The sequence below is a fragment of the Raphanus sativus genome, unplaced genomic scaffold (assembly GCF_000801105.2).
Source record: "Raphanus sativus cultivar WK10039 unplaced genomic scaffold, ASM80110v3 Scaffold0005, whole genome shotgun sequence".
Classification (NCBI taxonomy): domain Eukaryota; kingdom Viridiplantae; phylum Streptophyta; class Magnoliopsida; order Brassicales; family Brassicaceae; genus Raphanus; species Raphanus sativus.
In genome coordinates this window covers 39250-65653 of record NW_026615331.1, presented here as the reverse complement: position 1 = coordinate 65653, position 26404 = coordinate 39250, and the positions used below count along the sequence as shown (strand labels likewise).

The window sequence follows — 26404 nt, the reverse complement described above, 5'->3', positions numbered from 1 at the left end:
CCCGACTTAAAATATAGAGAGATGTATATTTATGATTAAATATAGAGTTTTACATAAATGTGTTACAAAAGAATAGAGTTTTACATAAATAATTTTATACAATTATTATTTTAACATATAATTTTATTAATTTTGTTCTTATGAATAAAAAGTTAAGAAAAAATTACAAAAATATTTATAGAAAACTACAAAATTTTTAAAATTTATTAATTTTAAAATTCATAAAACACATAGTTTCATTAATTTTTAGTTTATCTTTTATGTTATGTAAAATTCTTTTATGTTATGTAAAATATTAATTTAAGAAAAAAATTTGTATAATGTTTTGTAATTGACTTGTATTAAATAAAGTAGATAAAATATCTATAAATATCCGTTGATTTGTAAATATCTATAATTTTTTTAGATATTTAAATATCCGGATTTTCTAAAAACAAAACAAATAAAGATATTAGATATTCGTAAAGCACAAAACAAATCATATAAATATCGAAAATATGGTATACTATCCACGCTCACCCCTAATAGTATCTGTGTCGTCCCAATATTTGATGCCGACTCCTTTAACGTCACTATTACTTCTGTTAATCTCACATATACTGTGATAATAATAATATGTGGATGGAAAATGCATCCGTATATGTGTATATAATAAGATAAACGTAACCAATTCAATATGTTCACAACAACAACAATTTCAATTAATTTGTCGATGTGAAAAATGATGATTTGAGAAGAAGCGTGCGTTTGGGGATACGTGTGAATAATCATTGCCACAATCACTCATTGAACATTCGTCTTTTGCCGCAAGTGTAGTAAATTAATGAACATGCCATGTTCTCTCTAGTGTAGCACTGCAATAGAAAGATCAGTTGTTTCATATTCTTTGGTAATTAAGTAGATTTGTAACTTAGGCTTTGATTGGCAATCTTGAAAAATGGTGGAACGATGTCTTCAACACAATTTCGCAAATACTTTACCGATCAACAAAAATGCGAAATAAAAGAAAAAAGGTAAATTTCTGATAAAAATACAAAGAAATTTTCATTAAATGAAAAAGATGAATTTTAGTTGATTATTTGTAAAATACATTTTCATATTATTAAGTTATATGATAATAACATTTTATTTTTTTAGATAAATAGCAATAACTTTTTCATCCATGATAGGATAGTATTCTTCTTCTTCTATCTACGCTATTTTTTATCACTTAATTAATCATAGTCTATTAAGACAAATATCTTTTAATGATAAATAATTACGTTGTAAATAAATTATTTAAATGTTTATAATTAGAACTAAAGTATTTTTAATAAATTTTAGTTATATTTTCTTGTAATAATTAGTTCAGTTATTGTATTTGTCTTTTCTTATAATAAAGTAAATACCATATAAAATATTTTAATTAATTTAATATTCATTCCATCATTCCTCAAATTTTAAAAATTTCCGTAGCTTTATTTTTTCTCCAGTTAACTACTTTTTCCTCGATTAAGCAATGGCTACTTCGGTGTTCAAAAAAAAGTTTAACATTCGTCTGAATTTTTTTTTCTTAATGTAGCATGGAAAAAAGCTAATAAAACGGTTGATCGGTTTGCTAACAGCATCTCTAACTTCACTCTATTTTTTATTCTAAAATATAATAAAGTAGAATATATATTATAAAACACTTCAACACTATTCAATATATCACTTTTTAATAGAGTTTACTTTATTAATAAAATAATCTATTTTTTATTCATTCATCGCTCCATTATGGTAATGAAATGAAAAATTGAGTTGGGTTGGAGTGTTATTATTCCATATCCCATTTTCTTTCATTTTACAGAAAAAATAGAATTTTATATTAGAGTTGCTATTAGTACTAATATTAAATTTTTTTAAAGAGACTATAAAAAAAAGAAGACGACGTATGTAAATATGAGCTCATATATCATAATCCACCAGAAACATTTCTGGAAGGAGAAAGGAATGTTTGGTGTGAAGATGGTCACTAAAAATATGTTCACATACTGGTTGTTGAAGTTGTAGCTCATGCAAACATGTGTACTCTACTTTGAAGTTTGAAGTTTGATGTTGTTTTTTTTTTTTTTTTTTTGTCACGGAAGTTTGATGTTGTTATTTTCCATTATTTATGCTTATTATTTTTTGACGTCAAAATCCCATATATATTTATGTATCTTTTAATTCTGAAGAAATTCATTGAGCCTTGATAGACAGAAAAAAATAGGATTAAGAAACAAGAAAACAAAAAAAAAACCATAATAGCGGCAAAACGAACTCGAAGCTTCACAGATTATGCAAGAGAGATGAAACGATACACTGGACACCAGATGTTGATGAAGACATTGGTTCTTGTTCAATAAATACGTAACCATCGTGCCCGTAGAGAACTTCTGAGATTGTCATCCGTTCTAGGCTTCCAGCCAGCCGGACCATAGATTTATGCTTATTCATTCAAACACTTTAAAATGGAGATGGAATTTATATCTATCAAAAAAAATTTGATAGAGAAAACAAGGCTAAAAACAGTTGTATCAAAAAGAGTAAATGAAATAATAGAAAGTGGGTCCAAAGCATCGATCGTGATATGAACTTTATGATTCTCACGCCTAGTGAGTAGTGTTACAATTTGAGTTGTTATTATTGCTCCTCCTACAAGTAAAAATAACTTGTAAAATCCAATTATCTTAATGCACGAGATTAAAGATAAATAATATACTTTAGAAGAATTATTTGTTTTTCAAAGAATAGTTTATTTTTCTTTTAGGTTATCCTGGTTAGTTTTAGAAAATACAAAATTAGATTTTACGAATACAAGATTAAAGGTAGATCGCAAACATTCTCTCAGATAAAATATCAAAATAAATCATCTAATTTTATAACTTTTAAATAAATATATATATACATTGAGATTTTCACGCCTCACCACACCACCTACCATAAGTCAGGACAAGATCATGCAAGACGAAGAAAACAGACAGTAGTACCCAGGCTTTGTAGCCAACGGGATCACCAGCCATAAGAAGTGGAGAGCGACCAAAGTCCATGAATCTTTATATTCACAGGCAGTTCTGGAAGCTGAATTAGCTTGAGGCGGAAGGAGAAAAATATACCATCCAAAACATCTTACCATATACTCTTTGCCATTGAAATTATCACTTGTATACGTAATTCTTATTTAGGAGTTTGAATTGTTTATGCAAACGTGTATATGAAAAAAAATAGAAGGATTAAGGACAAAACCATTACTTATTCCTTGCTTCATAAAAATGTGTTAACTTTGCTCCCAAGCTTAGAACCTCTCTAGTCTGTCCACCTCTTCTTATATTTCCAACAAATTTACATAACCACCACGTTAAAGTTAACTACTCTTTCCATTTAATCATAAGAATTCATCATAATCCAACATCATGCCGATCTTTGGGGGATCTTCTGATTCTGAAGACGAAAGAACGATGCATCAACAAACTAAGCTCTTCTATCGCCAACGATCAATTCACTCTATATTCGGAGGAGGCAAAGGTATTTACTTCTCTCATTTTGTTAACTTTATATCGGCCAATTAATCGATATGAGTATTATGTATATGTGAAAAAGCTAGATACATGTTTTATATCTATATATATTCGTTGTATATATATCTCTGTTAGAAGAATCTTTATGGTTTTCAACAAATGATACTTTAAAAACGAAATTTGATATTTGTGATTTAACAGTTGCGGATATTTTGTTATGGAGAGAGCCAAAAATTGCTGCAACATTGGTGATAGGAGTTAGTCTACTGTGGTTCTTAATGGAAGTAGTGGAATACAATTTCATAACCTTAGTTTGTCATGCTTCCATGACCTCTATGCTTCTTTTCTTCATTTGGTCCACTGCTTCTGATTTTCTCAATTGGTAATATTGTACATATATATATTTTGATTAATCTTTCCGATTTCTTGGTTCGGTCATAGAAATATATAGTTCCGAGATTAACTAATTAATAATACATGCAGGGAAAGGCCAATCATACCAGAAGTGGTACTAGACGAATCTTCTTTCAAGGAATTAGCAACAAGCTTTCATGATAGATTCAACCAAATCCTCTCCAAGCTTCTTGACCTTGCTTGTGGAAGAGATCCGCCACTCTTTTTTCTCGTAAGATATTGATATAGTCATTCCATTATAGTTTTGATTATATGTCAAATATAGTTACTAATATTTTCCTAAAATTGGATACAACTTTTTTCAGACAACAATTTCACTTTACATCCTATCAATCATCGGGACATGTATCAACTTTATGAATCTACTGTTCATAGGTGAGAAGTACAATTATTAGACTATGTAGATTTAAATCTTGATGAATTTACAGAGGGTTAATTGATGGACGTCATGCCGTTTAGGGTTTGTAAGCATGCAAACATTGCCGGTTATGTACGAGATGTACGAGGATGACGTGGATAGAGTGGTTAGTAAGTTTATGAGAAAGATGAGAAAGCTGTACAGGAAAGTGGACTCGAATGTTCTTAGAAAGATCCCAAGAGGAACAGTCAGAAGCAAGAAACATACTTAATTCTTCATTGGTTACTCACTGATGTAAAAATAAAATTTATATGCATATAGAGCAATGATTTATATTAGGCTAATTTATATAGTTACCGTAAAACAAGTTTAATTCCTATTTCAAATAAATGGAAGTCTTTTGGTTTTAGTTTACAAAAAAAAAAGTCTTTTGGTTTCTGTGGTTTTTCGTACAAAATGAAATGACGTGAATCAAATAACCCTTAAGGAGGATATTAGAATGCCAACTGGATAAATGAAGAACTTATCAATGATATATGAATTATAATTAGTTTTTTTTTTTTTGCTAAACTGAATTATAATTAGTTTTGGTTCACTAATTGAGTATTATAATTTATGGTTTTGCATGTTTCAACCTCCCACGAGTTAAAACTCCTCGAGTCCAGTAGTCAAATCAATGTTAAACCGTGACCGACGGATCAAAACTTCTCCCTTGAAAACAGCAATATGAACAATCCTTGGTGGAAATGGATTTCTCAAAGATTGAAGCTTCTCCAGCTTTGAAGAAATGTAGTAACATTTCGTTAAACCTTAGATATTATCACACATTTTAACTTCTTTTCTCTTCATTTTCTTTTGCTAGAGAAAGTGGAACAAACCATGGTTAAATCAAACCATGCATTTTGTTATTTTTAGATATCTGTCGTGGTCTTAACCTCTAATAATGTGATGTATTAGATGTGTATGCGGTAAGTATTGTGATTGTGTTTGGGGAATGAATCTAACTTTAGAACTACTAGTGCGTGTGATCCCAAGAAAAATGAAAGAAAACTTTAAATTTAGATATGTGTATATACATACGTTTATATATTATAATGTTTAATGGTAAAAAAAGAAAGAAAGAGAAGATTCCAAATGAATGAAAAAGGGGATGAACAAACATTAGGCTTTCGTCAAAAAACTTTTGATTTGAAATTTAATTTGTATAGACAAATTTTCACAAACAAGGAACACGTAGTCCACGTGAAATGGAAAAAAGAGCTTTTCATGCTCTTTTTGTCTACTGAGTATAATTTTTAATACTTCTTCGGTTTCAAATTATATAATGTTTGAATAGGTTTATATTATTTTAAAATATATTATGTTTGAGGTTTCAAATCTAACTTTAATTTTATTGAGAACAGTTTAACCAATAAAATTTTACAGTTTTTTATAACTAGTTGAATGATTTTAAAATTATATATTTAAAAATGCTTTTTAAAAAAATAAAAATTTATTAATCTTTCAACCAAAATATCATACATTAAAAAACGGATAGAATATTAGATAATCAAGCCAAGGCCCAAAAAATATTCGGGTTACAAATAAAGGCATTTGCCAAAGAATCAACATGTCCATTTTATTCCCTAAAGTATAAAAAAAAGAGACATAAAAAGAAGTTTGACGATAAGAATTCAATATCCTCACAAACTCCTTCGTAGATCTTCTTCGGTTTTGAGATCGAATTGATAGCTTTGACTATAAAAAAATCTGATTGAAACCTGATTTTGGTGTAGCCAAGTTGAATGGCATGATTGAGAGCAGCTCTGACCGCTAGAGCTTTGGCAAGAAGGACAGACTGTTCTCGAGGTTGTGATTGTGATCCACACATAGTTAATGTTTTGTATAATGTTTTAATAAACTCCCTACATGAACAATGATAAATAAAGACAATTAAACAAAAACCTACCTTTCCTTTTCCGCGCCCCCAAAATTCTCCCAACCCTAACTTTCTAGCCGTCGTTCATCCCCTGCTCAGATCGCCTCTCTGGTGCCTCTTGGCACTGTGAGAGGGCTCTTGCCAACCCCGCCACATCCAAATCCATCTCTGGCATGAAGATCTGTTGGTGATGTGATTTTGTTTTCAGGTCGTCGTCTTCGTAGATGGCGTGCTTTGACTCGTCGAATATGAGACGGTTATCGACACGGTGCCTCTAGCGACTGTACCGCCGATTCATCCTTCCCTTCACCGAAGCAAACGTCTCCACTCCCGACGCCTGATTCTTCTCGCCGTGGAAATAAATGTCGCTTTGGCCTTTACCTTCAAAGGATAACTGGGTACGCGTCGCCTGAGCTAGAGGTCTCGGGACCTCGGACTGGTCGCGATAGGGTTAACTCTATCCCTCCGTCGAGTCAAGATTAGGCGATCAGCTACAGAGTGATGCATTAGTTTAGCTCCTCTCCCCTCCTTTGTTATTGGTATTGGCGTTGCTTGTTAGCTTTGATTGGAGTTGCAGGTTTAAATGAGTTAGGTTGTGGAGGTTCTTCGTTTTTCTTGGAGCTCGGGGTAACACTTTGCGGTTGGAGGAGGTAGTAAGACTCGGGAGGTGGTGATGCTGCCCCTTTCTCTGTACCGACTTAGAGGGCGAGTGCGGTCGAGTTGGTTGAGCGCTATTAAGCACCCGTTGTGTGTGTTGTCCCGTCTATTGCTGGAATCCGGGTTTAGTTCTTTCCCAGCCCGGACTTAGAGGACAGTCCTTGAGCGGGTCCGTTTCTGTTCCTTGGAGAAAAGCAATTTGTGCAGGCAGCCGTTGAATCCACTTCCCACTAGCGTTGTGTTTCTTGTGTTCTAGTTTCTCGGGTCTCTCCTTTGTACCTGTCTTGGCTCAACCTTCCATCAGGTTATCACAAGTTTGTATCGATACTTGATGTCCTGTTCGCTACAAAGCAGAACGGTTTCAAATTCGATTGATTTTGTTTCCATGTTTTTTACCTTTTTTTGCCATGGAAGTGATTTTTAGAGTTCTTATAGTTTTTCATCACATCTTGTAAGACTCATCAGTTCATTGCAGAAATGATATTTACCGTTTAGCAAAAAAAAAAAAAACAATTAAACACTGCAGATTATTTTAACATTACTTTGGATTTAACAAGTTTAATTGAACGACCAGTCAAATTTCAAGCTCTAAAAAACTTTTTAAGAAACTACAAAATCAAGCTGTTCATTTAGTATATATATATATATATATATATGGGGTTTGACTTTTCTCACCAGAATTTAGTATGGTCAACATAAAACAGGTAAATTTCCTCCAAAAATCTGAAGTTGAAGTATGTATGCAAGTTATCGGATACACACTGAGCCAGAAATTTCGAAAGACAGTTTTCAATTATTCCATATAAATTTTGTTTTTTCATTCCATATAAAATTATAAATTATAACCAAGTCCGTCTGATTATGTCAACACTTAAACACCGAATCACATCAAAACATCAAAACATCAAAGTTCCACAGTTAATTGTTTTTGGACCATGCATGACTTCTTAGAAGTCTTCATTCTTTTATTTTTTTGGTCTAATTCTTTCTTTTAATTTATATAAAAAACACATATTCCCATTAGAACCTTACAGTCAAACTGAATAACTTATGAAAGAGTCAATGGTCTACGTACGAATTTATCAACTATAAGTAAGAAACCTATTCACGTTAAACAACTCAATCTCATCCAAATTAAAACATATCTAGCTAGAGAGGAATGGCTAGACACTTAGAAGATGTAATGAGCATGGCGGCAACAACACACTTCGATGTTAGTTACCTTTTTCATCTTGTGTTCTTGGTTCTATTTGGCTGTTGTGTCCTCTCGGCTCTATTACTCTCTTGCGCCGATGGAGCCTCCGGTGATAGAGCCACTTCCCGTAATACAACAGCTGCAGGAGGTTGTGGCGGAGCCGGTTGCGGCGGTGGTTGTGGAGGTTAAGAGTTCCTTTATCCTCATCTATGGCACAAATAATAGTCTACTTTTCTAATATTATGGTTTGTGTAGTCAGCTTTCGTTTTACTGTTATGCAACTCTTTGATTGCTTTCACATAAACATAAGACTAGATTGTATAAATAAATTGTATTACAATAGCATATAATACTATTTATTGCATTTCGTTTTGAAGTTAAATTAAATTTTTTTTTGTTTTTTGTTTTTTTTGTTCAAACCATTTATTCCATTCAAATTAACTTAAGCTACAGAGTTCCCCAATCCTTGAAGGACTGTTTGAGATCACAAACAGAGCATTCTTGGCAAGCCTGTCAGCTTGCTCATTACAACTACGAGAAACGAAACGATAAGATATAGAAGAGAAGGAATGACTCAACACGCCTAGGTCATGAAGTATTCCTTTGAGTTTGATCACAGACTTGTTTCCTGTGTATTGATGTTGATTAGATTTTAAAAGTCTGAAAACAGACCACATCTTTGATTCCAGCTGAGGCCGCCATGGTGAGACCCGCTTTTAACGCCAGAGAGTGTCTGCAGATAAAATAGAGGCCACCACACGTCTTGCAGAGTTTCCTTCGAAGAGAGTAACGCCCGCTGTGTCCGAGGCCACCCTGCCAAATCCTCCCGCACACGACGTGCCATTCCATGCCGCATCCGAGAAGAGGCGAATGGTCTTATCAGGCACCCGAGGTAAAGTGTTTGACTTGTTAAAGTCTTTTTAGGTGAAACAGGGGATGTTTTCGGGACTTGAGTCGCATTCTGCCATTCTTTTGCCGTCTTAAGTGTTTTTAAAATGAGAAACAAAACGATAAGAGATACATATGATATTGATTTGTTGCTAAAAGTTAACAACAGAAATAAAACTGGTATATCTATACTATTAAAGCAGGATCATATTCTGTTTTTTACTAAAAATACCCTTTTCTTTACTAACATTACTTATTTCATTAAGGGCAATTAAGTAATATTAATAACATATTTATATTGGGTCATTATTTTTGGATCCAGCCCACTGCCCACATCATCTCTTTTGGGTCATTTGGGCCGATTAAGAAATCATATCCAATTCTTATTTTTTTCTCCAAGTTCAAATAATTTATTTTTAACTATTCTTAATATTTTGTGTAGTGAACAAAAATTAATCACTTAATTATTATGTTTTTCTGTTTTTAATATAATTTAAGCATTCATAAAAAATTTGAATTTTTTCATTGAAAAGTAAAAATCTTTATTAAAAGTATATAATTTTTTTATTAAAAAAAGTTAACCACATAATAAAATAAATTTATCAGTTTTATAACAACTTAATTCATTAAAAATAAAGTTTAATTTTCTAAACATAAATACTCATTAGACCTGGACGTTCGGGTACAGATCGGTTCTTTCGGGTATCGGGTTTTTTGGATTTTGAAATTAAACCCATACGGGTATTATAAAATTTTGGGTCGGTTTGAGTCGGATCTTTTTGGGTCCGGGTGGGTTTAGTTCTCATGCATAAGAACCTGAAAATAACCAAATAACCAAATTATCTAAAACGGGTTCGGTTATTTGTACTCAAAGTAACCAAAGTATCCGATTCGATTCAAATTTTTGTATCCAAATTACTCAAAAGTAACCAAAAATATCCATTCTATACAGTTTTTTGGATAAACTTTTATCCAAACTATCATATTTTATCCAAAAATACTCAAAAGTACCGAAAATAACTACTATAGTTAACTTATAATATTAATTTAAAATATTAAAATAATTATAAATATAATTATAACATATATTTTTAGATATATATTCACATTTCGGATATCTGCGGGTACTCATTCGGTTCTCGGTTCGGGTCGGGTTCGGAACCGGTTCTTCGGATATAGCAATTTAGAACTTATTCGGATATTTATCCCGGGTCTGATCGAGTTCGGGACCCTGATTTTCGGGTCGGTTTCGGGTTGGTTCTTCAGGTCCGGATATTGTGCTCATGCCTATACTCTTTTAAAATGAAACACGATAAAGAAAGATAAAAAGCTTAAGTCTTTTATAAAAAAAAATATATGAAAATATGACATTTACTAAATATTTGTCAATTTAAAAAAAATAAGGAAAATAAACCCGCGCTTTGAAAGCGCGGGTCAAAATCTAGTATTCTATTAAAACAAAAGTACAAAATATCATTTGCCTATTTTTAAATGAGTTATTATAGATTTTCATTCATTTTTTTAACTAAATCGAACTATTTCATTTATTGTATTATTAATTAGTTTGATAGCATTTATTACAAAGTATTAAATACAACTTACATACCTTAAAATGTTTTATTATATCTTCCTTTTCACTCTTTCTAATTACTTCATTAATTGTATTTATTATATAATTGTATTTATTATAGTAATTCACATCATTTAATTTACGTGTTAACAATAATAGTTTTTTAGATTTGAGTTTCTTCGTTCATGACAAAAATTCAAACCAGTTAAAATATAATTTTATTTGTTTTAAAAATCAGTTAAATATGGACATTTAAATATCGTTTTTATATATATTGATTTTTTATTTTAATAGAATATAACAATTAATATATAAATATCATAGTTTAGTTGTTGTTATGGTTAAAGACTCCGTTTAAATTCTACTAGGTATATGCATCCAAATTTTTCTTCTTTTTTCTCATGAAACTTACGGGACGTTCTCATTATTCTCACTATAAACAATCGTTTTGTTCTCAAGTTCTTTTTTTTAAATAGAAAAAATTCTTGATTTTGGTAGAAATCAAAGCTAAATTATAGTAACTTTTTTGATAAAAAAACTGTAGTTACTTTTAGCGACTTTTTACTGTTTAATCATCTGAAAAAAACAAATTCAATTGTTTTTATTTGAAAATATTTAAAATCAAATTTTATAATATAAAAATGATGCGCAACATTTATATATTAGATGTATATTTTTGAATAGGGCCTTCAATATCTCAGATCCTGCTCTTAAGGTCCCTCAACTTCCATCTGATCACCATATTGAATCGCCATCTCATCTTCGAATTCCTTAAAAAGCTCATAAGCTGCTTCAGGCTCGATCTCACCACTTTCACACATATCCCCAAGCTCATTCAACTTTGCTTCAACCTTTTTCTTCAAGCGATCTGAATGGAAAATACAGTTAGATGACTTTCCAACCGTTCTTATTCACCACCGGTCCAAACATTATATTATCTTTTTTCCTAAATAAGTATCACTTTGACATTTTTCACACATATTAAAAAGTAACAGAATTAAATTGTTATTGATTACACTTCTTTAACTAATAGTATCTGAATAAAAATACTAATATTACCGTCAAAGAGTACTATATTACCGTCAAAGTGTCCAACAAAGACTTTTTTTTCTGTCAACAGAGTCCAACAAAGACAGTTAAGACATCCGCATTAAGACAGTTCAAACTAATATATAACCTAAACTAACAATATTCCATATATTAATACTTTTAGAGAAATCATCGAACAATTTTTATTAAATAAAAACAGAAATAGACATTATAACAATAACTATAATACTTTACAAAACAACATAATAAAAAGTCTATATTTATATCTCATAAGAAGGAACTCGACGTTATACGTATTTAGTAAAAAAAAGAAAAACATAACCGATTGTCTAATTGGTCAATGCTTAGAGCGGTTGAGACGCAGTTATATGTTGTTGTTGCTCTTTGTCACTTGCAAGACTCATCTGTTTAGACATATCAGCTAAAGCAGCTGCGGCTGCGGCTGGTGTCATGCTTTGATACGGAGAAGCTAACGGAATAGCACTGTTGGTAGGAAGACGTTGTGCATGGTAATACATTGTCTCGTTTTGCGGATTTGTGTACTCGTACGCTCCAGTACTGTAGTTTGGATTAGCGTTTGCGGTTTGTTGAGAACCTCCTGCGTAGCCCATGTAATGAAGTTGTGGCTGTTGTTGTTGAACCTGAGGATTATGTGATATAGGGGCAGGGTAAACGTTTTGAGCTACTTCAGGTCTCGGGTTTGTGGTGGGTGTTGAGTTTGGATAGAGCGGGGGAGTTCCAGCTGGGACATATTGCTGAGATTGCGGGACAGACATCACGTAAACTGGGTAGTTTTGCTGCTGCTGATGATGAGGGTAAACCGGGATGTATTGTGATGGATGAGGAATGTATTGAACACCTTGGTGTAAGAAAGGTTGCTGAACCGGGACTTGGTGTTGTTGGTCCATAGTTGTGTATGTAGTTGGCTGAGATAGGACGTGTGATGTGGTCTGGGCTGAAGTGGTTTCATGCTGAGGTATGCAGTGGCTAGTTTGGACCGGAGTAATTTCAGGCTGTGTTACCGGGGCTCTTGGCATAGTTGGAGCTTGGTCTTGGTAGTACACCGGCTTTGAAAATGAAGTAGCAGAAGAAATGCTAGTATCACTGTATCCATGCAAACCAGAAATCAGCATCCGACTGAAAGAACAGATCTAACAAGGGTGCTCTAGTTTTTACACGCATGAAAATCTCAATAACAACTGTACTAATCTGTTAAGAAACCCAATCTATATACTATACAACAAGAAAAAAGATCGTCGGATACATAAACAATATGTCATTATATACACATCTGGACACAAATAAGAACAATACATTAACTATATTAGTTTCATGACAACATTCATAAACTAATAATATTATTATGTAATTAGTACCATCAACATATATATACATATAGATAAAGATTGTGGTTAAAAGATACATATAGATAAAGACAAAATTAGATTCTTATGCATTTAACAACTTCAAACAAATTCTCAGTTATCCTTTGATATAACATAGTTTTAAATTAGTGATCTATCTGTTTAGCTAAGCCTGTGTCCACATGTAAAGAACCAAAAAAAAAAAAAACAGTGCAAAGACAACCACAAATTAAGGCAAACCGAAGAAAATGAATGAGAAACAAGAAGTTAAGTTGGATGCCTACTCCATATCTGAAATTACCTAAATCAATTATCTATTTAATGTAGCAGGAGATATTCATTTCATAAAACATTTATAAATCAGTCAGAAAATACCTTGCAACAGAATCAGGAGATGTCAAGCCATACCCACCGGCACCTCTCTGTGGGATCGCCACTGGCTGCATCGGCAAAGGTGGCTTCCTATATCCATTCACTACACCTGGATCGGATCGATCATCATCTGCTGCAACCCGGCCATGGCTTATGGCTGGAGGAGCAGCATCAGTAGGTGCGTTGCTATACCCCACGGCAGTATCTGTCATCGTACCCGGTGGAATCATCATTGGCCTATTTGCCATCAAACCAGCGCCATCTTCCTGATTCCTCTGACCGTCCACGTTTGAGAAGCTCATTTGAGCAAACTGTTGTTCCATCCTCTGGTCTTCACCGACCCTAACGCGGATCGGTGGCAAATAGGCAGTGGAAGGAGAAGAAGAGGAAGATCCTATCGAAGAACCACCAGCTGCTTCCATCATAGGCGAGTCAGGCATGGAGCTCATATGCATCTCCTGATGAGATATCACACCGTTCGTGATGTAACCTCCTTGCTTGCTGTTCACGCAACCCGCATCAGCTCCTAGTTTCTGGACCTCAGCCTCTCCTTCACCCGCCTCGTCAAGATTCACCAAGGTGTTGTTCACCGCGGCCGAGTCCGACAAACCACGAGGAAGCAAGCCGGATTGGTTCAAAGCATTGACAAACCATGTCTCCGACTTCGCACTATCAAGAAGAGATCCCATGGTAGCAGCGGTCTCTAGCTTGTTCGCGAAAAGAAACAAACGTATCCGGTGCGTGGCAGTAGCCGTCGCCGATGACGTGGCACGATCATACTCCTCAATCATGTTCTCAAGATCTTCATCGGTGGTGATGCTGACGAGTGAGTCAAGATCTTCGCTAGGGAGCTGGTACTTGAGCGTGAAAGACCGACCGTTAAGGAGCATACTAGAGAGACGAGATCGTAGGGATGCCAGTGAAGCGCGTCGATCAATGACCACTAGACGCGTCTCGCCGCTAGAGTACGTTAGGGCCTTGTCATGTGGACGAGGCATGATGTGGCCACCAAAACTGCACATGAGGCGAAGCTTTGCGTCGGGAACGGCCGCCAGTGGCTCCATGTTTCCTCCGGTATCAATAGCGACGGCGCGTGGGGATCCATCAAGCGTAGTAGAGACAACTGTGGTTGGCGTAAGATTTGAAGCTAGATGTGATAAAGATGAAAGTGAAGTCTCCATATTCAGCGGATAGGTTAGTTTAACGGATCCCTTTATATATTGATAAATCTTTTCAAATTCGAATTAGTATTTCATTATGGTAGACACAAGTTTAACTATACATGTAAATAAATAACCGGATATTAAAAATAAGGAAATGAAAAAGAATGTATAATCTTTAAAAGTAAAATAGAAATAAATTTAATCCTAAATGCATATAATAGAAACAAATATAAGCCAGGCTGAAAAATATAAACTCAGATATGCATGATTTCGAAAATAAAGTAAGAAAATTAGATTGATATTAGATTGATCACAAAAAAGAGTAGTACGTGGAAAGGAAAATAAGAAAATTAGATTGATTTTAGATTGATCACAACAAAATAATATATTTCTCTCCAAAAAAGAGTAGTGGAAAATAATCGATCCCTTCTTTCACGCTTCTCTCGACCTTCTTCAGTTTCTCTGTCTCTTTCTCCATCTTTATATTAGATTGATCACACCCCATGTGTATAACTTTGGTAACAGCGTGATATTTTATTAACGTAATGGCAACAAAAAGTACCTCCAATGCTGGTTGCTCGAATCTAAATTAAAGTTTTTTGAAAATTTTAGATTGGACTCTGTTTTAATATATGAAGATCTCTAAGTTTTGTCGGCAATTGGTTAATAAATAAGATTTTCAAGATCTAGTAAGAGAATACAATTTGCTTACACCACCGACATATAATTTATAGTGTTATAGAATTTTATCGACTGTTAAATTCATCTTGCATCTGGTAAAGAAGTAAAAATGTAAAAATATTTTTGGATACTATATGTTATATAGAAAATTTTGTCACAAAAATATAATAAAATGTAGTAAAAGTTATAGATTTGAGGCTCATAATAGAACTTTTGTTAATAGCCGTTTATCAAAATGTATGTAGTGTCGATCTTTGTGTTTTAGAAAGCTGTGTAGTAGTGTTTAATTTGGTATAGAATGATTAATATAAAATGATAAATTTGTTCCCTTTAACATGGTTAAATTCTCTACAAGTTCCAACATTACAGCTGGCTGCAATTTGTTTGCGGAAAGTTGACGTGAAAAAAATGATAACAAATTCATGTCACTAATTCTCGATTCGTTGAAAAATAGATTTTAATGAACCATATCCTAATTTCTTTTTTTTGAATATATACCATATCCTAATTTCATACTTGTTAAATTATAAAAAGTGGAATTTGAAGTTTGTTCATTGTCAAAGAAAGAAAGAAAGGTGAACCACATCGTGGTGATCCACCGGTTTTCATTAGAAAATGAGTTATTCTGTTGATTGAAGAGAAATCGTTCCACGTATACGTATACGTAGTCAAAAAAGTTTATTCATATATTACATCTCTCACCCGAAAATAGGTCTATGTATTTAATAAATTTTGATTTAACCCTTTTAAGTTTTAGAAGAAAAAAGAATGTTTAGATGAATAGACTCCAAGAAGGCGGATCAATCCGAGTACCTTACGGGAAAATGAAAAACCGAACCCATGTGGATAAATTTCGGTGACCGTGTATGGTTTACTTCAACCGGACGTTTCACATTCGATTTCCAAAGTATTTTTTCCTTCAAAAGTTGACTAACTGTTGAAACTTGAATATAGGGGTTAACATTTGCCAGTTGCCACCATCATGAACATTGAACTACGTTATGACTCTTCATGAGGTTCAGTTCCTCATATGCCTCTTCTTAAATTGGTTCATTTCAAACCTTTTAAAAAAATGTATTTCAACTTTGTTTAATTAATCCTAAGACATATATAAATTGAACGAAGACTCACTTTGCTTAATAAATGAGGCGAATCTTATTCTAAGGACATATATACTATACAAATTGAACGAAGACTCACTTTGCTTAACTAATCCGGATCCTATGTTGAAATCAGAAGTCGGAACCCAAGAGACTAGAGAGGTAATTACTTAATTAGGGAACAACTAGACCAATCCTAAACATACGAAAATATTTATGAACATGGTTAACAAATTAGTAGTAAGTAACACACAAAAAGTAGTAACACATACATTATACAAACATCTGGTTAAAAATTACATCGATTGATCTATTACCACTAATATATGAGCATGAAATTTTAAAACTCAGAATCAGTGCTTTTGTCGATTACGATCGTTCAGCAAGTAAGTAGAGCCAGGCTCGACCTACTTCGTCCAACATTCTTCGAGAACCGCTCTGTGTCATCGTTGTCGCTCGACCACACTTCTCAGCCAACATTCTAAAATACGCATATGGGGCCCATCCTGTTCATATTTTAAAATCTTGAATCGTTACATATCTCAATTCAAGAAAGAAAGGTAAAATGTTTTATTACCACTGTTGTCGTATGGGTAAGGAAAAAAGTGGAGGCAAGAGAAAGAAGCGACAAATATTCCGATGATAGCTCCGGCAAAGACGTCGGTCCAATGGTGCCAGTAGTCGTCGACACGTATATTCCGATAAGAACTGCGACGATTATCGGTAAGAACACAAGGCATAGCTTTGCCACATGTCCCCGTCTGTCAAATACTTTGATTTTACCCGATATAAGTACCGCGCCAAGAATGTTAAACCAGCAAATGCCCCTGCATATACCGTGATTAACCGGCTTAGTTAGACCGGAAACAGTTCATTGTACACTAGTTAGTAATGTTTTAGAAGTCTTACACGAAATGTGACCGCTAGGGAAGCTCTTGTAAGTTGTAACCTTCTTTGATTATCTTTTTAACTCCATGGCACAAAACATCCTTAGATTCCGGATCGAATTTTTGCATTTCTTCAGATTTATACAAAATAAGTTAAAAACTCATGATAAACCGATTAAATGGAAAAAAAACCGATTAAATGGATTGATAAAGATGTTTCATACCGGTTTACCATCGGGAAAACATCGGTAAAAGAAATTAGGTCGTGGCCTACCGACCGCATCTTTGATAGAGGTGGTGACTGCTGTCAAAAGACATGAAAATGCGATACCTTGTACACAATGTACAAATATTAGTAATCATTTAATATACATAAGTATGGAGTTCGGTTTAAAATTCAAAACATGAAGTTATAATAGTAATTTAGTATAATAAACTTCTGCATGATTGGTAGTAGAGATGAGCTCACGGAAAACTTCTGGTTTGGTCCGAGAACTTCTTTTATGTTTAATTAAAAGATTTAGGCCCAAAACCAACTTGATTGGACTTTCAGTTGGGTCCGTATTGTTTTCCACAAGGGTACATTGTAGGCTTTTACGAGATTGCTTCTGAACCGGAATATACCGGTAATTTCAGTTTAAACCAAGGAATCTGAATGTATTACATTTGGGCGTTCAGATATCGGTTTAGGTTTGGATTAAATATTTTGGATTTCTTTTATATATTAAAATCAGCTCAGTTATCAATATTTCAGGTTCATGTAGATTTTAACTATATGCCTAACATTTTTTTGGTAGCCCTTTTATTAAAAAAATACATACTTATCGCAAAACTAGTTTTTCTCATAACAGTTATGTTACTTATATATTTTTAAGCCGTTGCCTACGGCTTTCACCGTTGATATCGCTCATAGAATCAAAATAACCAATGTTTTTAAACTGTACTGGTAAGTGGTAACTAAACCGGAAAAGTTTTGGGTAATAGATCAATATAGTTCAACCGAGCTTATGGTGCTAAGAGAGTTATAACTGCAATAAGATAACGTTAATTTTATTTTCATGGTATGGATACTTCCAAATTGGACTGAGCCGCCTTTTGAGACCAAACTATACAAGTTCGTTTCGGTGAGTGTAAACGACATATAACACTGGTCACTATTCCATTGGAGTAGCGGCCAACGATTGAGTGAGATTTTTTGAGGAAAAACGCTCCACCAAAAAAAAAAAGAGTAATTTCAATATGATTGTCAATTAATTTTGGGCTTTTGTTTATGCAAGTATTCATCTATCTTATTAAAACATAAACATTCTATTGGACCTAACATTTATTTTGTAAGTTTTTTAAATTAAATACACTTTTATACTTTATAGTTAAATCTACATTAAATCACTATTGTTATTTTCTTTATACTACTATCCATGTTTCCAAACAATATACTTATTTCTTTATACTACTATCAATGTTTCCAAACAATATACTTTTTATACTACTATCAATGTTTCCAAACAATACAATAATTTATCTTAGTTATTTTATACTGCAAAATAATGAACTTTAAAATTTGGATTATAAGATTACAAATTATGAAACAATTACAATTTAAATCAAATTAGATTACATATCGGTCATCCATCAGTTCAATCAGTTAGTCTCGGGTTTTAGTAATTTTTTAATATGAATAATTTAAAAACCAAAATTGAATTGTCAGATCTCCGGATTAACCGGTATAATCACAATCGGGTTGAATTTTAAAAAACTGCTTTAAATGCAAAAATATTTTAAATATACACTCTTTAAAAAATACCAAAATATTTATTAAGTTATTAGTGAAATTTTTCATCGTAAAATATTCCGCGCTTCTAAAGCGCGGGTCAAGATCTAGTGAGCTTTAAAAGTCTTTTCGGTAATTTATGAAAATAGACACCCACCATCCAGTGTTGCAAAAAAAAAGACACCTTATTGCATTTAGATGGTTAGCACTGTGAACTCGTTCGTGATGGTAGAGTGTACGTAAATACATGGTCTTTAAATATTTGATAGCATCCTATACTAACAAAAGAAAACAAACAAAATTCAGAAGTATCAAAGAAGACAAAAACATTTTTAAAGATAAAAAAGACTATCGATCAAGCCGTATTGGCAGAATTTTCAAAAGTACACCAAATCTGAATTTCAATTCGATGGTCTACATACGAGTGTCTACACTACAATAAGACACAAATGGGTTTTGTAATGAAGAAAATGGAGCACACAAGTTGCAGCTTCAAATCAAGAGTGGTGCTCATCTCCCTCTCCCTCTCCCTCTCTCTCTCATGTGCCACTCTGCAATGAAAATTCTATATTCAATTAATGATTATCTCATCTCTATAGTACTCTTCCCCACTCATTAATTTCTCTTGTCTCTCTTTAAAGTCCTCCAACATTATATGTTGTTATAGTTCCTTTCTTTGACCTCTTCTGTTTCTCCAATAGGCAAACTTTACTTAGTTCCAAAAATTTCACACACTCACTGTTTATCCAAGTCCATTATTGGATAAGACATATCCAGTGATCTGATATGAATGGCAGTTTCACATTTTTTAACCCCTAAGAAGTAAGAGGAGCTGAAGAAGACGAGAGAAGTGTATATTACAATATAAAAGGACAGACCGATCACTAGCCAACCATTAAGATTTGATTCCCTTCTTAATGCAATAGTCCCTACTTTGGTGATCTGTCATTGTCGCCTTTCAATTTTTTCGATAAAACTCCGGTTTACATTCGCCAATCATTCTGGTTCTCTAGATTGGTAGTTTGTTTGCCATTACTTTAGTTTTAATGGTGATTAAGAAACATCCATTAAAATGTTTGACATGTGAACTAGTCTTTGAGACAATGTCATATTCAAAGACAATGCGTCTATAATCTTTTTGAGCAACTAAAATTTCATTAGAGAAAGAGTTTAGTGTGGGCTCAAGCCCAACACTGAATATTTGTTACAAAGTGAGGCCTTAGCCAAAGAGTCAGCAAGCCCATTTTGTGATCTTGGAATAAATGAAGCGTGAAAAGAGAGAAAAGCAGTAGAGATAGACGATTCAATGTCCGCAAGAACTCCAAAGAGTTCATTCGAGCGATGATTCGTGGTGATGGCTTGAATAAGCCCTTTGCAGTCTGATCTGAGCCAGATTGTAGTGAGATCGAGCGAAGCGGCGTGTCCTAGAGCAGCCCGAATTGCCAGAGATTCCGCCATGATTGCCGAGGAGACGTGTTCCTGATAGAGGCAACCGCGTGTGATTTCCAGTCCCGATTGAGTAGTGACAATGCGTCTATAATCATGAGCCAATATTGGATTTGGAGTCCAATTAGACAATTCTTTAAGGAAAAAGTATTCATATAGGGGTCTTCGCTAAAATAAAAATAATCTTTATCCCCATTAAATATATGTCTGGTAAAATGACCACAAGATTTTGAAATATACTAAGACGATTTACATTCAAATATATATATATATATATATATATATATATTTAGTCAAATAACGTTAATTACTTATAGAAATGTGTGTAAATCTTAAAAATTACAGAAAGTCAGAAACAAAACTAGAGTCGAATTTTGGTAGCTACTGATAAAATCTTCTATAACAACAATTTGTATGATTATAAGTCAGATAAATATTATAATCTCATATAAGGTTCTCTTCTACTTAAAGATAATTAGAAACGATTTTAACAAACTTAAAAAACAAAAACATTTATCGGTTGATTGAGATTTACGATCATTGATATGTATGAATGCTATTGCTAGCCAGTATAGTCACGATATATAACTATTTCAAAAAGTTACTATTTTTGGTTTTGTCGGTTGATCTTTGTTGTCCAAGAGTTTGTTGGACAAGTTAAATTAGTATTGCGACCCTATCCACCTCTCACATTGAGGACGTACGGTTGGTTGGTGGGTAGGGTTTTGCCAGCCATAGCCAAACTGTGAAGTCAGATATATCTCCTCCACATCTCACATGTCACATGATTACCACATTGATTGGCTCGTGTTTCTAGCAAGATTTTGGCTTCGCTAGAGGCGAAGATACAAAAAGAATTCGTTTCTATCCAGTGGATGCCAAATATTAATATTCTAACATATAACCCTAGATCATAAACTAGCAAATGAGGCTAAATCCAGATGCATCTTATTTTTCCATGTAAATCAGATATTGTCGTATAATGTTTTTCTTCCGAATAAGTTTTCGATCAACACAAAACTTGGTTTAGTCATAAGGTCAGTTGACAGATAAAAACTACAATATTATGAATTATATTTGGCTCTGATGAGTGATGATGAGTGAATGGATCCAATTGTAAATACCTAGTAGATGCATAACAAAAAAAGTAGGTTCCTTTCCAAGTCAATCTCATTTTGAAATCTTCAATGGAATAACTTCTCTCTTGTACCGGGTCTATGTATATATTTATGTAAGGAGGGTCCGAGAGGATTAATGTAGATGTAGATGTAGAAAGAGTCAACGTTTTGGTACATTCTGTGGCAGAGGAGCTCTCTCAGCTTTCTCCTATATATACACACACCAGTCTTCATTATCCCTTTGTCACTCACTTCACACACTCCATATGTTTACACATATTCATGCATATAGACTTATACATTATGATTCTGCATATATATACATTCACACACGTAGGTTTGGGAGTGATGCTGGTTGTTGACAGAAGATAGAGAGCACTAAGGATGAGATGCAAGTACATACATATATATCATCACACCGCAAGTGGATGTAAAGAAATTCAAGAAAGAGAGGAAAAGAGGGAAAAAGATTCTGCATCTCTACTCTTTGTGCTCTCTATACTTCTGTCAATACCATTATTTATTCATCTCTCTTACCTTACACACGCGCACAGATTACACAGATATATAATACATTCACATATATGCATAATACTAACATTACATGGGTGCATGCATCTCATAAATACTTGAGTGTTCTTTTTCATCAGTAAACACAAATATCTCGCCAATACACCTCAGCCGAGAATTTTTTTTTAATGTTTTCTTGTACTTCTTTTCTATCACATCTTATTTATGTACATAAACGAGTGTTTTTCTTTTCTGCTAAAAACATAGACGGATATTGTAACATGCAATACTTGATAGTATATGTGTTTGTAAATTTTCATACTTTGATTGAGTATATAAATATATCAACTCCCATTGGCTAATCAACCTTTTGTAGGTTGCCGTTCAGTTTTTCTGGTCCAACGGAGTTTAAAAGCTTACTTTTTGATCTCCAGTTTATAACTTTAGTTTTAATTCTGTTATTTTAGGCTAAACGTAATTATGTATCCGAGTGTTTTTTCAGAGATACTCTATAATATCCTTTTTTGTTGAAAATAGATCACGATGGAAAAATATAAAAGGTTTAAAAGCACATATACCTTTTGGGTTAATTAGTCTAGAATTATGGTATACTTTTTTGGGATAAGATATATGGTTTGAGGATTAGGGTTAAGAGTCTAAAAATTAAGAATTAATATATAAAATTTAAAATGATAAATTCATAAATAAATAGTTTAAAAATATTTATTTAAATTAGATGTTTTATTCATTCATGATATTGATTTAAAATAAATGTATTATTCATTAATGGTAATTTATTTTTGGATCTTTAATAAATTTTATTTTTGGACATTTTTTTTCTTGTGGATTATTTTGATCATTAAAACTTATTTTATGGTGTCTAAGAGACTTCTTTTAAAAAAATATATATTTTTGGAGTTACTTAAATAAGAATGTGCTTTTAACAGCTTTATATACAAGATCTCTTGTATTTTTGCCATTTCATTGAAACGTATTTGGCAAAATAAAATAAAAAAATCGCACTGTCAAATTTCTTACTGTCAACTTTTTCTTAAACTTTCTTTGATTAATTTGGCAGGGATTTGAAGAAGTTTTATTGCATGGAAAACACTAATCAAGATGACGCTGTTGAACAAAGTTTTTCTCAATCAGGTCTAAGCATAGTTCAATTTTGTAGTGTATGTAATTTCGTTTCTTGTGCCAAAAAAAAATGTAATTTCGGTTTCAGAACACTGTAATATATCAAAGGCAATGAGTTAACTAATAATGACAACAATGTGCAAGAGATTACTTAGTCTACAATCTATGTAACATGTTATTTGGACAGTTTATTTGCGTTTTACATAAGCGTTTGCGCTCTCGGACACAGCCAAGGTTGTTTCATCACATTACAAACAAACTCCGCTAATACTACAACTCTTCATCCACACAAGAAAACAGAGAAGATTCTACAGAGAATGAACGGCTGATTCGATTTCATCGTCCATAGACTCAGCAATCTCTCTGAAAGACTCGCTATGGAGATGCCTAGTGAAGCTAGTGGTGGTATCCAAGAAATAAAGAATCGACGACATCAAACAGCAACACACAAACATAGGGATGGGACCGAAGTTCCACAGGAAGAGCGGGAAGGAGAAGTAGAAAGCTCGAAGTCCGAGAGACCAGAAGTAGCTAGCTCGGTTCAGGTTTCTAGACACGTACTCACAATGCTCTCTCTTCCCTCTAGAGACGGGAACCGTGATGAGGAAACTCACATGAGCGTAGTACCTGATGGACTGGACGTTGCAGAGAAAGGCCATGAGGAAACAGACGAGGATCGCGAAGTTCTTGATGGTCGAAAGGAGAGGGCTTTTGTTTCCGTATATGATAGACGAGGAGGCTGTGGATTTGGAAGCAGAGGTGTTGTTGTTTACGAAGACGCCGATGATGGAACAGAGAGTGATTGCTGTCGTGGCTAAAAGAGTTGATGCCATTATGTTGTTCCTTATTGTCTGTACTGCTAAAGTACCGTTCTTCAGCGGCTCCTGCACACAAATAACAATGAGAAAAACTGAATCTTGACTCAAAAGAATCTCAATTACACAGTCCTAGAAACCCTAATCTGGACCAAAGAGGAAAAGGGAGAAGAGAGAGAGAGAGAGAGAGAGAAACGTACGGTCATCATAGAGAAGACCCATTGTCGTCGAGATTCAGCGTTGAGGGAGATAACAGTGAGCTTGGGACGGTGGATTATAGCGTAGCCGAGCCAGACGTGGTATGCGACCATCACGGCGAGACCCGCGGGGACAAGTATTGCATCCAACCACTCCTCCTTCCACATGAATACTCCTCCGCCGCAGAGGAAGTGGAGATTCGTATGGTTGCGTGATCGGAGAAAAAGACAAGGATCGATGTCTGGAAATGAAGCCAGCGTAGCGCACGAAGATGGAAAGGGACAGTGTTCGTTCACACGTGTTAAACACTAACTAGTTGCAAAGTCCTACGGAGGAATCTTCTTCATCTCTGTCTCTAATTATTACCAGTCTTGATCAGAACACTACTACTACATTTCTGGTTTGGTCCGAGAACTTCTTTTAGGCTTAATAAGGTTTAGGCCCAAAACTAACGTTATTGGACTTTAAGTTGGGCTCGATTTGATTTTCTACAAAAGAAAAAGAGAGTTGCAGCCTTGTGATGAGATTGCTTCTGAACCGGAATTATACCCGTGATTTCAGTTTAAACCAATGAACCGGAATGTTGGAGATCAGCTTTCTTTAATTTTCTATATATGTCTATGGTAGATTCAGTTAATAATACTTTGGGGTTAGGTACTCACCATACTTTCTTTACATTCAGATCAAAATAAATATAAAATAATCTTTCAGATATACTCATGAATATACTGTACTCATAAATATTACTACTTTGGCCAAGTTGAATTTTCTTTTGTTATGTTTCATGATGATACAGCCATACAGGCTCAAAGGCACAGCAACTATGTAAGATAAATATCAAATTATCAGGTGTGATGTGATGAACATTTCCTAGTTGCGCTGCTTCAGTCATCAGCCTGTAGTTTAAAAAGTCTGTTTTCTCCTGCAGCCATTTCACAAGGAGCTGTACAATCTAGTTCCCGCTTTCCTAAAGGCGATCAATGAGAACACAGAAGAAAGTATTAGGATAGTAGAGTCCCGGTTTATACTATACCAATTAGAATGTTGGTTAGGTGAATGTATATCGGTTTAACTCACTATAAAGAGTGTTAAATGTGTTACAAATACTAATGACTCGTGAGTCATGATCAATTTAAAGAAGAAAAACGAATACCCCACTTCTTCTGGTGTTTCGGTCTTGGATTCGTGTTAAATGATTCTTGCACGTCATAAATCTGTTACCAAACTATTGATTTTGCAGGAGATATTTAAAGAATAGAGAATATCAAAATCAGACACGCTTGTGAAGCAAGGCTTCTAAAGATTTTCAGCTTCGGTTCACCTATTGCGCAAAAGTAAGTTATAAATATTTCTGGACATTCACACGGGTATTAACATTCAACAACAAAAATATTCTCTTAAAACCAAAAACAAAATATTTACATTCAGTGACTATCGTACCCTCTATTTACAGTATATACCAATTGTGAATATTTCGAAGTACTTAAACCTAATACCTTCTTTCTCTTTTGTTTGTTTAGTTAAAACTTAAACCTAACCCCTTACGTTCTCTTTGCTCTCATCTTGCTTTCTTCCTTTCTCTTCGTTATCTTCTTCTATATCTTTTACTCCCTGGGAGATCAGGTCAGGAAAACAATGGTGAATCCAAGTCTCCCACGGGAACTTACTTTCTAGGGTTTCACCCACATCTGTAAAACAGCTCCGATTAACTTGCAAACGATGGTACGCTTTATTCAAAGATCCTATATTTATCAAGAACCACTTGGGCAAAGCAGCAACGCAGATGATCTTTAAGAATGATGTATCGGTTTATTCATTCAACTTCAATTTCCATGGAATCCACAATCAAACTATTGAGTTTACAGGTAAACTTAAGAGTAAAGGATTCAGAAGATGTCACGATATATAGAATCTTTCACTGTGATGGTTTATTGTTATGCACAACCAAAGGTAATAGACTCGTGGTTTGGATGCTAGCATACTCAGATTTGATTTCACAACAGAGAAATTCGAACGTCTACCTCTTCCTTCTAATAGTGATGAGCATAATAGGCTGGTAGTTCTATCGACTGTCAGAGAAGAGAAACTAGCGTTGTTATGCCAGTACTCAGATAGTACAGGTTCATTAAAGATGAAGATATGGGTGACCGATACTAAGACTGATGAGGCCAAAGACTTGTCGTGGAGCGAATCCTTTGTAGTGGATTTAGGTAGGCCTATGACAGATTGTATGCCAAAGATGAAGCGTTTCTTGGTGGACGAGGAGAATAA

At 33.9% G+C, this 26404-nt stretch overlaps 4 protein-coding genes and 1 pseudogene across 4 annotated transcripts; 2 read left to right on the top strand and 3 right to left on the bottom strand.

Moving 5' to 3' along the window:
- The first annotated feature begins 2954 nt into the window (after window positions 1-2954).
- Window positions 2955-4699, top strand: LOC108811570 (reticulon-like protein B9). The gene is made up of 5 exons (XM_018583633.2): window positions 2955-3525; window positions 3720-3900; window positions 4002-4143; window positions 4238-4307; window positions 4392-4699. Exons 1-5 carry the CDS (start codon window positions 3414-3416, stop codon window positions 4559-4561), a joined length of 675 nt encoding a protein of 224 aa, XP_018439135.2. The 5' UTR covers window positions 2955-3413; the 3' UTR covers window positions 4562-4699.
- A 3277-nt stretch (window positions 4700-7976) lies between these two features.
- On the top strand, window positions 7977-11584 carry LOC130500634 (uncharacterized). The gene is made up of 2 exons (XM_056995559.1): window positions 7977-8952; window positions 11203-11584. The coding sequence occupies exon 1, from the start codon at window positions 8025-8027 to the stop codon at window positions 8247-8249; it is 225 nt and encodes a 74-aa protein (XP_056851539.1). The 5' UTR covers window positions 7977-8024; the 3' UTR covers window positions 8250-8952; window positions 11203-11584.
- Window positions 11585-11772: 188 nt separating this feature from the next.
- Window positions 11773-15135, bottom strand: LOC108813141 (uncharacterized). Its single transcript, XM_018585605.2, has 2 exons — window positions 13308-15135; window positions 11773-12672 (listed from the first exon to the last, which is right to left on the bottom strand). Exons 1-2 carry the CDS (start codon window positions 14483-14485, stop codon window positions 11913-11915), a joined length of 1938 nt encoding a protein of 645 aa, XP_018441107.2. The 5' UTR covers window positions 14486-15135; the 3' UTR covers window positions 11773-11912.
- A 1482-nt stretch (window positions 15136-16617) lies between these two features.
- Window positions 16618-22245, bottom strand: LOC108833751 (probable lipid phosphate phosphatase 4; annotated as a pseudogene).
- A 969-nt stretch (window positions 22246-23214) lies between these two features.
- On the bottom strand, window positions 23215-24508 carry LOC108833752 (uncharacterized). Its single transcript, XM_018607157.2, has 2 exons — window positions 24136-24508; window positions 23215-24004 (listed from the first exon to the last, which is right to left on the bottom strand). Exons 1-2 carry the CDS (start codon window positions 24298-24300, stop codon window positions 23429-23431), a joined length of 741 nt encoding a protein of 246 aa, XP_018462659.1. The 5' UTR covers window positions 24301-24508; the 3' UTR covers window positions 23215-23428.
- Window positions 24509-26404: the final 1896 nt, after the last annotated feature.

Excerpts from the sequence above, each read along its gene's own strand:
- LOC108813141 (XM_018585605.2), bottom strand. The coding sequence starts at position 14,485 with ATGGAGACTTCACTTTCATCTTTATCACATCTAGCTTCAAATCTTACG. Across the intron at positions 12,673-13,307 it reads TCTCCTGATTCTGTTGCAAG|TGATACTAGCATTTCTTCTG; the intron begins GTATTTTCTGAC and ends GCATGGATACAG.
- LOC130500634 (XM_056995559.1), top strand. The coding sequence starts at position 8,025 with ATGGCTAGACACTTAGAAGATGTAATGAGCATGGCGGCAACAACACAC.
- LOC108811570 (XM_018583633.2), top strand. The coding sequence starts at position 3,414 with ATGCCGATCTTTGGGGGATCTTCTGATTCTGAAGACGAAAGAACGATG. Across the intron at positions 3,526-3,719 it reads TATATTCGGAGGAGGCAAAG|TTGCGGATATTTTGTTATGG; the intron begins GTATTTACTTCT and ends GTGATTTAACAG. Across the intron at positions 3,901-4,001 it reads GCTTCTGATTTTCTCAATTG|GGAAAGGCCAATCATACCAG; the intron begins GTAATATTGTAC and ends TAATACATGCAG.
- LOC108833752 (XM_018607157.2), bottom strand. The coding sequence starts at position 24,300 with ATGTGGAAGGAGGAGTGGTTGGATGCAATACTTGTCCCCGCGGGTCTC. Across the intron at positions 24,005-24,135 it reads GGGTCTTCTCTATGATGACC|GAGCCGCTGAAGAACGGTAC; the intron begins GTACGTTTCTCT and ends ATTTGTGTGCAG.